Source organism: Chelonia mydas, chromosome 8, assembly GCF_015237465.2.
Source record: "Chelonia mydas isolate rCheMyd1 chromosome 8, rCheMyd1.pri.v2, whole genome shotgun sequence".
Taxonomy (NCBI): domain Eukaryota; kingdom Metazoa; phylum Chordata; order Testudines; family Cheloniidae; genus Chelonia; species Chelonia mydas.
The window spans coordinates 54,896,321-54,908,872 of NC_057854.1; the positions used below are offsets into that span (position 1 = coordinate 54,896,321).

The 12,552-nt window shown below is 41.9% G+C and overlaps 1 protein-coding gene across 1 annotated transcript in view; it reads right to left on the bottom strand.

Moving 5' to 3' along the window:
* The window catches only part of TRMT1L (tRNA methyltransferase 1 like), a 51,202-nt gene that overhangs the window by 3,524 nt on the left and 35,126 nt on the right, over positions 1 to 12,552 (bottom strand). Inside the window, 6 exon segments of the mRNA XM_007056700.4 lie at positions 406 to 572; positions 1,459 to 1,537; positions 4,871 to 5,058; positions 8,166 to 8,378; positions 10,305 to 10,554; positions 12,053 to 12,132. Of these exon segments, the coding sequence (XP_007056762.3) occupies positions 406 to 572; positions 1,459 to 1,537; positions 4,871 to 5,058; positions 8,166 to 8,378; positions 10,305 to 10,554; positions 12,053 to 12,132 (977 nt within the window).

Sequence of the window (12,552 nt, forward strand, 5' to 3'; positions counted from 1 at the left end):
CCATCTCACTCAGAGGGGAGGAACTTCCCCCTCAGGGCTGCAGTACGAAGGCTAGTGTATGGGAAGCTTCTGCTACTGCTGCCTGTTTTGTGAATAAATTGGACTACAGGACTGTCAGCGTGGCACCTTGTGTCAGCACTGGTTTACTTAATGTAGGATTTTTCCATACTGGATCAAGTCTAGCACCCTGTGTCGAGCAGGCCTTCACAGTAGAGGTTTAAAGAGTATGACAAAAGCCCCATAATATGGCAAGGCTGTTGTCCCATGCTTTGTGATAGGGAACACGTTCCTAATCTTCTTTTAACATGCACTGCTGTAGTTACTTTTGCTCAAGAAATTTTCAATTAGTTTTAAACATTTAAAAATCCCATGAGTTTTTGTAAGCAACTTGCCATTTTATCTCACCTTGTTTGTTCTGGCTGGCAGGACCATGGATTGAAAACTGTTTTAGAGTTGTACATTCTGCTTCACAGATTAATGTCTTTACAAGTGGCTGAATCTCATCCAAGCCGTGCTGAACAGCTTCAAACAGCATTCTTCTGAGGAATCCAGTGTTAAAGAGGGACCCTGACCTGGACAGTGCAATAGAATGCCAGTGAAAATAAGGAGACGGGTGTATGACAAAGTATTTTGATTTATAGCAAAAGGCCTTTGCTCCTTTAGAAGTGGTTTCCACAAACTGAGTAGCTGCTGAACTATACTTATATTAACAGGGTACATAGTTTGTGATACAATTAAAATTATTTTTGTTTTAGGTAGTGGCAGTTCAGAGTCATGGCTTGAAAGCTAAGATCTTATGAGTGTTAAGCCCAGTTCTGCCACTGACTTACTGTGTCAACTGGGGCAAAGTCACTTCATCTTATTTCCCCATGTGTAAAATGAGAATGATACCCATATCACAGGGATGCACTGTCAAAATTAGGGTGGTGTACTAATAGTATTTAGAAATAGTAAAAGCAGGGCTAGTGCAAAGGATTAGTTCTGTTTCTATAATCTAGTTCTGAAATGCTCACATTTAAATTTAACTATTCTTTCAATCCAAAAAACCAAGGATAAACACCATTGCTGTTTACCATTTAACAGTTCAAGTTATTTTATACTACTGGAAGTGCATAGGTATTTGATATTATGTAAATGCACACCAAGTTAGTTATCAATTACAGTTCAATGTATACTAGTTCTCTGGTCGCAAAACATCAAGCTACTCAGCCAGATTCTCCTGTGCAGTGTAATTGTTTTAATATGTCCAGGATGTGAAACTGAAAACTAGTTCACTATTGTTTATTTAGTAAACTCACTGCTTGCTGTCTACCAATATGACTAGGAAAACTCTTTTTTTATTACTCAGCTCTCCAATTAAATAACCAGCTGCCAAGGCCATCTCAGTTGCTAGCTATAAACTTACTGCTTTATGAACAAACAAGCTTTCACTTTTGTTATGCTGTGTGCTGTACCTACCACAGAGGACCAAGCTCTACTGCTGTCTTCCCAGGCATACTGCCATGGCAGTCACAAGATAGTTGCCGGTAAGGGTTTTCTGTTACAGAAAACAGAATTAAAGTGAGTTCTATAGATTAAGTTATTTCAAAATACAAACAAAATGAAAGATGTTTTAGATACTAGAAATGTTGCACCCACCAAGAAGTGATTCTGCCTCAGTAGAGGTATTTAATAGGATGAGCAACATCAGAACCCAAAATACACAAACAACTGTAAAAATGCCTGAGACACCAACTTTTATTAATGTTGTCACAAGTTACTAACTCTGGTGTCTGCTGGAATCTAATGAGGGGCATTGTAACTTTAGTTATTTTTAAATTAAAATAAAACAAACCCAGAGCTCCATATTGCTTGGTTTGTGTTTTAAATAACTGCTTCTAGCTAGTGGGTTAGAACTTTCCACTGCAAAAACAAGTTTAAGCTAAAAAAGCTTTTCAAGAAAAATTGTATCATGCAAAAAATTGTTAAAATTATGGTTGCCTATGTGCACAAAATTCAGTTGAATCATAGCATTTTCATGACAGCCATAGCTCAGCTCCCTTGCACATATGTACTAGGTTGAAGGACTCTGAATGCTGTTAATTTGTCCATTTAAAATCTCAGCTATAACACTGCACCTATACAGCTGACAATTTTATTTCTATTCTTAAGAATGAAAGAAAATGTGATACTTATTGCAGTCTAATGCTCACATAGCCAAAAAATGCATCATTGTCTTAAGGAGGTGTTAATACCTTAACAGCCCAAGACATTGGGCCCTTAAAGTACAATGAGAAATAAGATAGGATTAGACATTCAAATAAGATACAGCTAAACAACTGGATGTACTCTGGAGCTTCACAACTCAATACATTCTCAAACTGCAGAATAATCTTGTGTGCACTATCTGTATATACCAAACTGTTCCTAAAAATATTTCAGATATGCAAAAGGCATGTGTCTTCATTAAGAACTAAATATTTGATTTATCTGAAGTTTGAGTAGTAAAGATCTTTGGGAAAATACTCAGTGAATTTTTTTTTTACATCTCAAAAACATGGCAGATTTTTTGTTAACACCCTTTTTTCCTAACCTTACCCCTCCAACAAAACATCCAACCACCACCAGTGCGGTAGAGAAGCAGTATGAGAAATTCCAACAGAGTAATTTTCCAGAAAGTTTTAAGACAAATGCACATTTTGATTTTTGTCTAAATCATGACAGGTCTAAATGACCGAAGTACCATATTCATGTTCCATGTAGAAAAAGGCTCCTTGACTAGCGGGAACATATGAATTAATAGTCGTTTTAGATACTTTGAAACAGTAGGATGGGAAAAAAAACAAAGGGCTTTGAACAGGTGGATGATATGCAAAGACAACTGCTAAATGTACTCTGATGGATAGCCCCAATTGTTTCAAAAGACAGCAGATAGTAGGAATAGAAAACTCCAAGGGTTCAAAGTACCTCTGAATGGACCATAATGAAAAATGCTTTCACTTAGGCTGTGTAAATCAGTCCTGTGGAAGCCTTTGTGCTCTGGATTAGAATGTCTTGTGCTCCTTTCTCCAGTTTAGTCAGCTAATCTCCATGCTGTCAGAGGCAGAGACACTGGATCCAAGCCCCCGGTCCTGTGAAATGACATCAAGATGGCTTGGAAGTGGTAGAAGGGTATGGAGGGATAAGTGCATCAGAAGTTGGAGTACCAGAACTGATATGCCCAGGCCATTATCAACTGGACCTTGTCCTTTGGCATCTTCCTGAGAACTCTGGGAATAACAGGATAGGGGTGAAAGGATCCCTTTCTGATCAGCAATGCATCTTCCCTAGGAGCAAAAAACCAGCAGATTGTCATGAGGTGGGATGGGGTATGCTATTGCCAAAGAAGGGGAGAAGAGGTACAGATCCTTGAAAATCAGTCCAAGACTCTTGACAGCAGCATGAATCCTTCCCTCCTTGACCAGAAGAAAAATGTGCGCTTTCAGTAGCGGTAGGGCATCTCTGCTTCTGGAAACACAGTCTCTTAGAAGAGGCTGGAGCCATCTGGTGGTATGAGTAAGACAAGGGAGGTCTCTGGCTTGAGAAGGGTAGAATCCTTCCTTACTTCTTGCTCAGAGTTGTGGTATAAAGCTTTAAGGATCAACTTGAAATCATTCAGAAAGGATAATTTGTTCATTGTTGAGTTAAAAACATAATGGCCATCTTAGGTTGACTTACTGTAATCACAGCCCTGAACTCATCTCCGGAGTCCAGGGGTAATTTCTTGGCAGACTGAAAGGTTGTATCCAATTGTATCATATTCTGCCAACAGAGCCTGGTAACTGACTATACACAACTGTAGGCTAGCTGAGTATATTTTTCTCCCGAAAGAGAGTTTTGATTCCTTATACCAGGGGTGGATTTCACAGTAAGATGCTGTTTAGATTTTTCATGAGCCACTGGCACTACCAGTGATCCCAAGGCAGGATGAATGGAAACATTACTTGAACCCCTTAGGGGCAAAACGACTTCCTTGAGGTGGCTGAAATGGAGGCTGGGGTCTACCAGAGGTCCTTGATCAGTGCCCTTTTTAATGGGCATTGCTAAATGGCCCTGAGGGAACAGATGAAGAATATTGAATAACAGGGATGTTCCTGGACTATTTCCAATGGAATCTCAGAATCCAATATGTTCTTTGTAGGTTTCTCCATCAAAACCAGCTTCAAACAAGTTTTGTGTGTGCACTTGGAGAAAGGTTTACAAATAGTACACTGTCAGTGCTATGAGTCTCCCCTAGACAAAAGATACATTTATTGTGCCAATCATTCAGAGGCACAGGCAGGGTAGGTTTTGAAACCTGGAGACCTAGTCTCAGCCATTAGAGATACCTTGGCCTGGAGGAGACTGAAGAATTTTTATTTTTCTGTGCAAACAGGCCAAATGAAATTTAAGAACAAGAATATAAGATACTAATTACAACAAGAATGCTGCAGGGAAGCAGTTAGACACAGTGTTGCTTCATCCTGCTGCCACAAGTGGGAAGAGGGAAATGAGGGGCAGCTGAAGCTGCTCTACTCTTTAAGCCCCTGGTGCTGTGGGGTGAGGGCATGCAGGGTGCCATGGGTAGCCTCAATGGATACTGCTTGTCAAAAGATTCCAAGCTTGTGCACCCACACCTACAGTGGGATCCATATAACAATTACTCAAAGAACCCCTTTTAAACTAGAGGATTATAATCAAAATACCTTCTCCTTTATGTGTATGACCATTATCACAATGCTATATAAGAAATATTTCTAGCGAAAGCAAGTATTTTTTACATGTTGGAACTTACCACGTGCCTAACATAGGTACATACAATAAACATGCAGGGATTATACCTTTAAAAGAAACCCAAGGAAAATCCATTTACCTTCCACCATATTACCCTCCTGAAAAATCCTCTCCTCACACCACTGGCAGTGGATAAGATACCGAATTTTCTTGACTGAATCATCTGCAGGAGATGGTCCCCTCAAAACTCTCACCACTACTAGGACAAAGTGTTCTAGAGCCACTGCAAGCAAAACTTCAATGCCTTTGTTACATCGAGCTGCAGCTCTACAAAAGCAAAAAGATAGCATATTACCATAGGAATTCAACAAAGACTAATTTTCCCAGCTGTTCCACCATGTGCAATATATATATTTATGATCATCCATTGTTTGGAAAAATCCTACACTATCTATAAACAGCCTCCACTTAGACTGTTGGCTCTGAAGGGCAGGGGTCATCTTTTTGTTCTGTTTGTATAGAGCCTAGCACAGAGGTGGTCAAACTATGGCCCGCCGGACTGTCCTGCTCAGCCCCTCCCGGCTGGGGAGGCTAGCCCCCGGCCCCTCCCCTGCTGTTCCTGCTCCCCCGCGCGGGCAGTGCGGCTTGTACCCACCCACCTCCCTGGCTTTCCAATGAGTCTGTCCTGCCGCTCTGAACAGCATGGTAAGGGGGCGGCGGGGGTTGGATAAGGGGCAGGAGGTCCCAGGGGGCAGTCAGGGGACAGGGAGCCGTTGGATGGGATGGAGGTTTGAGGGGATGGGGGAGGCGGTTAGGAGACAGGGAGCAGGGGGGGCTGGATAGGGGGTGGGACCTTGGGAGAGTGGGGGGTCCCTGGGAGGAGGGGGACAGGGAGCAGGGGGGGTTGGATAGGGCGTGGGGTCCTGGGAGGGGGCGTTCAGGGGACAAGGAGTGGGAGGAGGGAGTTGAATGGGTCGGGAGTCCCGGAGGGGGCGTGTCAGGGGGCAGGGGTGTGGATAGGGGTTGGGGCAGTCAGGGGACAGGGAGCGGGGGGGGGTTGGATAAGAGTGGGGGGTTAGACAGGAGTGGACGGTCCCAAGAGGGGGCAGTCAGGGGACAAGGTCAGGGGTTCTGAGGGGGGCGGTCAGGGGGCAGGAAGTGGGAGGGGGTGGATAGGGGGCAGGTGCCAGGCCGTTTGCGGAGGCACAGCCTTCCCTACCCAGCCCTCCATACCATTTGACAACGCCGATGTGGCCCTCAGGCCAAAAAGTTTGCCCACCCCTGGCCTAGCACAATAGGGTGCTGGTCCATGACTTGGGTTCCTCGATGCCGAGAAGACTTGGAGGGATAGACTTCGAAGGAAAGATTATAGAAAGTAAATAAGTAGATCTAAGTTAAATGAAGACTAAGGGGAGATAAATCACTAGCTACTAGTATCTGAACTGGTATACACCAAGAAAAGACAGGTTTCAGAGTAGCAGCCATGTTAGTCTGTATTCGCAAAAAGAAAAGGAGTACTTGTGGCACCTCAGAGACTAACGTTAGTCTCTAAGGTGCCACAAATACTCCTTTTCTTTTTACCAAGAAAAGAGGAATCCTTTAGGGTACTTTGGAGGGGTGTAATTAGAAGCAAGGTGAAAATTAGCAAGGAAAATTTAGCTTGACACTCTGGAAAAGTTATTCCAATATGAGGTCTCAGCCTGCGGTGTAGTTTTACAGGGACAGATGAAACCCTTAGTGCTAGAATCAGTTAAAAGTTAAATGGGATATAGCCCTGGAGAATATGCTATAGGGAATAAGCTAGCATGGGCAAGGAGCTGGACAAGACAATCTAAACAGGTCCAATTTAATATAATTGACTATGGAGTCTGTAACAGGGTAGCTTGCTCTGTGGGTTGGAGAGCATAGGACTAAACCAGTCTGATTACCGAATGAGTCCCACTTGAGGGGAATGAGGCTTAAGTGATGATAAAGCCCAGCTGGGGAAAGGGCTGGAGAAAGAACCAGGCAGAAAGCTCAGACAGTAAGGAAAAGTTCTACAGGCATGAAGGCCCGTGAGAGACCCAGACCAAAAAGGGAAGAGTCTGGAAAAGTTCTCCCTGTAGAGAGGCCTGGGAAAGATCCTGTTTATGCAGGGACAAAATGGACATACCCAAAGGAGAACTTAAGAGACTATGTAGGAAGTGGCCCACGGAAAACTGTAGCTCAGGTAAGGGAGCAGACCTATCTGTTCAATACAGGACTCCTGGACCGGAACCTAGAGTAGAGGGTGGGATTGGGTCCCCTACTGGCTCCAAGGAAAGGGGCATATAAAGCCTTCCACAATGGTTATTGAGCCCAGCAAGGGGGCTACAGGCCCTGTCAAAAACAGGGTGAGGAAGAACTCTACAGAGGGGGAAGGATTTTTGTTTGTGTTAAAAATATTTTGGAGACTCTTAGTTTGGATGACTATGACCCAAGAAAGGGTGTATTTAAGATGGTGACCCAGCAAGAAGGCCAAGTTTCTGATAGAGAAACCACCACAGTGCTGGAGTGTGCTGCCATGCTACTCCTGGCCACAAGGGGGCACCTAGCAGTGAGTGGATTCGTTTACATAGTCTCAAGATCTTTCACACCTAATCTCCCACTCACTCTTCCCTGAACTGATTGTTCCATGATCTTGATCTGGGTTTGTATGTCTTGATTTAGTGTCCAAACCCCCAACTTTCACTTCTGAGTACACTTATGAAGTCACTGGGAATATTTGTATGAGAAAGGACTAATATTGTGAACAGGGTTTGCAGGACAGGCACTATATCATATTTGCTTTGTAAGTAGATTTACTTGTAGGTAGTAGATTTACAGCACCAGATTATTATGGTTAAGGAAAAAAAATGTTTAACCTGTGAAAAATTTAGCCACACTGTGTTTATTGTTTGTAAACACTGGAGGATAGGGGGCCTAGATTTTGGAGTGAATATCTGTTTGCTAGTTATGAAATATACTGTGAAAGTTGACACTAATGAGTTTATATCCATTTAAAGCAAATCTAATTTAATGCTCTTTCCCACAGATAATTAATTGCTTTAATAGCTTCTGAAGTATTTATAAAGGCTTAGGCAGCATTAAATCACCACTAAATGAAAAAGGAACTTAAAATCTTCAGATATTCAAGTTTGCATTATATTACCTTTTCTTTCTGAAGATTAATAATATACTCCGTACCCATTTGCCATCTTGCCAGGCACTTCAGTTTAAAATACTTAAATTGTTCTATAGTAGTGAACTTGAAATCAAGTACAAAATTGATATTTCAATGCCTAATTTGTAGAGCTTAAGGAATTCTGAAAAGCAAAGACACACAACTTGCTTTAGCAATCACCAAAAGCATGCATTAGCAATCCTCTTCTACCAGAGCTTAAGAGCTGACCACGATTTCTGTGTTTTAATAGTACCTTGCCACAGCAGCAACTACTATTCTAGCTGCCAGTTCCTTGAAGTACTCCGTTCTGACAACGTTACAGCCGTAGTGACGCTGGGCCACATGCTGAGCTTTTGCATACAGAGAACAGATGTCTGTGGATGTCACTGATACTATTCCAAGATTTCTTACATTTCTGAATGCAGAATCCAGGTAGTTCACAGCTGTTCCAAATGGGTCCAGGTGTCTAAAAACAAAATATACACTGAGAAGCATCTCTGGTACATAACTACTTAGCTTTCAAGCTATCTGAGAAAAAAACGGTTTAAAAAAATTCTCACCCGTAACATCTGAAGTAAAATAAAAATCGAATTTGATTTTACAACACACCTTCCATACCTCCAACATGCCCAAATAATTTACAAAGCAACAAATTTAGAGGGGGCAGGCAGTACACGTTGAGTAATGCAACAGTCATCACACATCCAGCACAATCTCTCTCACATCCTAGCACACTGGATAATTGAACTAAGAAGAATGCTGGCCAAGATACCGGTGTTTATTTTGAAAGACGGGAGAATATACAAATAAACTAACTCCCACTGAATTCAATTGGTTTGTGGATGTTCAGCAACTCTAAGAATCAGACCACTTATTTTGATGTCTATGTATAGATTTAGTGCCTGCATTTGGGCACTAACATTTGAATATTTTGGCCACAGATTCTAATTAAGTCAGCTATGCTATTTAAGAATGGATTACAATAAGTGATCCATAAACATGCGGCTTTATTAAAAACTACATGCACAGATATGAATTTCAAATTAGCTAAAATTACAGAGAAAATATTCTTATATTTCATTTTTCCCCAAACAGACACAGTTATACCAAAAATCCACAAGTCTGGCCTAAAATGTTCATATACATTGTGAGGCAAACCTGCAGCCAAACCAGAGCTGCTCACTCAGTTGCCGTGACTTCCCCCTCCAGCAGAGCCTGCAGTGACTCATCACCACGGATCCTAGAAATTCCTTTGCCATGGAAAAATCCAGAATTTGTGTTTTTACAGTCTTTAGTTTTCACATTTTGTAAAAAATGAAAAACTGGGTTCTACTGTACATGTTATCTGAGCCTCCATTATCCAGCTCTCTGTATTAACCGAACCAGAGCTTAAAGCCAGAGCCCTGGATGGAGGGGCTTGGGTTGTCAGCCCCCGGTGGCTGTGCTTCCTATTGTGATTAGGGAAACTAAAGTTCAGCATTTCATTATAATCATGGGAAAAACACTGATTTTTATGGGGGTTTTTTTATTGGAGAATTTTGAGGGTTTTTTATTATGGAAAACTAGGATCCCTGCTCATCATTCAGGCATGCTGCAGCCATAAGCAAAGCCTCAGCACTAAAGCAGGCTGCAGCAGCCTATTCCTGGGCAGAGCCTGGGTCAGGTGACACCCAGGCACAGGTATTTCACTGATCCTGCCTGAGCAGCAAGTTAGTCTGTACAACAGCACTACTCAGCCAGGAATCCTCCTGCTGCCTTGCAGTGTTAGTGTCATTAGGCTTCCAGCCTTCCCTTGATCCAGTTCCTGTTCCTGCCCCAGCCTTGCCCCAGCCCACTTCAGCCTTGCCCATTCCTTACTCTGACCTTGCTCTAGCCCTGCCCTTGCCTCCTGACCCTTGGACTAACTCCAATCCAGCTTCAACCTTTGGCCTGCATCCAGACTCCAACTATGATCCTGATTTGGCTTGTCTATAGACTCTGACATCAGTTCTGACCCACAGCCTATCCCTGGACCCTGATTTCAGCGCTATCCTGGTCCTGACTCTATGGCTGACTTCGACCTTGGTACCTGTTCTCAACCATGGCTCCAACCACCAGGCCTGACCACCTAGAACACAGCACTCAACACGTGGGTGCTTATTTTCCACTTTCGATGCCAGAAAGACTTAAATGTTTTCCCAGTGATTATTTTTTAAAAGATTTACAATGGTCTCTATTTACGTAGCACTTCAGTTGCTACAATTAAACTTTTAATAAGCAAATAACCAGCCGCTGTTCATTGTCTCATCCATTCAGACTTCTCTAAATAATCACTGGGGCAAAAATTAAATTACAGTCAAGATCAAAGCACCGAGTAAAGACAAACTTGTATTAGCAAACACTCTTCACTTACATAAAATCGAAGGATCTCAAGTGCATTATGACATTAGCATCCATTTTTGTCACTTCAATAATGCCTACATTTTCCTCTCCTTCTTCCATAGTTTCATCACAGTCGTCCTCTTCCTTAGTATTCATCATCACCTTCATCTTGTTTAAATGGCAGTTTTCCTGAATCATTGTCACGGAATTTTCATTGAAATCATTAATCGTAACCTTCACAGAATTTCCAAGGTGCTTTGCCCACTGTAATCCCATTATACCTGAGGAGAAAGGCAAGCGCATAATTTTATGGTTGGTTGCATGCAATAGAATAAAGGCCTGGTTCTTGATCCCCTTAACTTCAATAAAAACACAATCAAACCCTAAATGTGCATAATACAGAAATGTGATCCATACACAGGCTTTCATCGTGCAAGAACTCTGTTGACAAACTCCAGCGTTTGTGTGAAGACTCACTGAAGTCTATATGGGTACAAGGGTTTGCCTACCCAATTCTCATTACAAGGTAAGTGCCATAGATATAAAAATACTCTATGTACTGTGAAACAAATTGGACCTCAGATCTGTAGGAAGTCCTCTGGTCTTGTGCAACACTCTAATGCAGCAGACTGGAATTTCCGTGGCAGAGCAAGATTTAAAAAAAAACCCTCAGTTTAATTTAACTGAATGAAACAGGAAAATTAACATTTTAACTAATATAGCAGTCCTTGTTAGTCTGATATTAAATTGTTTTTATGCTGCTCCTAAATTTTAAATTTTTGATGTGTTGCAGATATTTGTAACAACAATAGGTGACTGTATTGTAAAAATTGTTGTGGGGGGAAAACAGGAGGTTTTGATAGCTGGATAGGACGCAGTTAAGACTTTTGGTGTGGCTTGGAATTGTGCAATAAACACATTAGCAGGACATGAACTGCTGAGCATTTTTAGCATAAATGTTGCATTTAAATTTTTGTCTTCAGGTTTTAGAACTAACACCTGATTGAGATCACGGGGACAGTTCACACCTCTCCAATCTATTGTTTCACTGTTTACAGATTCAGGAAGACACCACCACATTGGTTTACATTAATTTCATGGTCAAGATTCTTCTTTATAAATATAGAGACTGTAAACAATTTTTTAAATGAAAGTTTGGATTCAGTGGCACTGTTCTACGACTTGGGGTTGATTCTGAAGCCAAACTCCACAGCAATCGAATCAGAATACATGGGACCTTGGACATAACTCATCAAGTTAAGATGTACGGTATTTCATGCACTTTAAAATGTAAAAATTCTTCCTTTTGAGCATCAGTAACTTCATCTCAAAGATATTTATGGTCCTTTTACACATCTAGAGCCGAATCCTGAACTCGGGGAAACACACAAGGAAGTCAAAAGGAGTCTGCCTAAGCAAGGACCACATAATACTTAAATATACAATGTCGATTTCTCATGAGAGGGACTTGCTACAAATTGTAAAATGACAGGTTTCAGAGTAACAGCCATGTTAGTCTGTATTCGCAAAAAGAAAAGGAGTACTTGTGGCACCTTAGAGACTAACCAATTTATTTGAGCATGAGCTTTCGTGAGCTACAGCTCACTTCATCGGATGCATACTGTGGATGAAGTGAGCTGTAGCTCACGAAAGCTCATGCTCAAATAAATTGGTTAGTCTCTAAGGTGCCACAAGTACTCCTTTTCTTTTTGCAAATTGTAAAATAAAATTCGAGATTTAAAGAAAGTAAAATGAGATTCCAAAAGTTTGTTTATTTACCGGTGGCCCCAAATGCATCCAAACATTCTAAGGGGTTCCGTTCTTCAGCCAAAACAGCTAATGCACAGAATATCAGTTGCCTAGAAGATAAAAAGGTGTATAATAAAGTTTAGAGTATGTATTTCACACATTTTTGTTTCTTCCATCTTAGGGTATGTCTACACTACCCGCCGGATCGGCGGGCAGCGATCAATCCAGCGGGGTCGATTTATTGTGTCTAGTCTAGATGGGATAAATCAATCCCCGAGCGCTCTCCCGTTGACTCCTGTACTCCACCACCATGAGAGGCGCAGACAGAGTCAACGGGGGAGTGGCAGCAGCCGACTCACCATAGCGAAGACACCGCGGTGAGTAGGTCTAAATACGTCGACTTCAGCTACATTATTCACATAGCTGAAGTTGCGGAACTTAGATCGATTTCCTCCCCCCTGCACGGTAGACCAGGGCTTAGGGTAATTTGTTCCAGCAACAGGTTTTGCAATAACTGATCTTAACAGCCA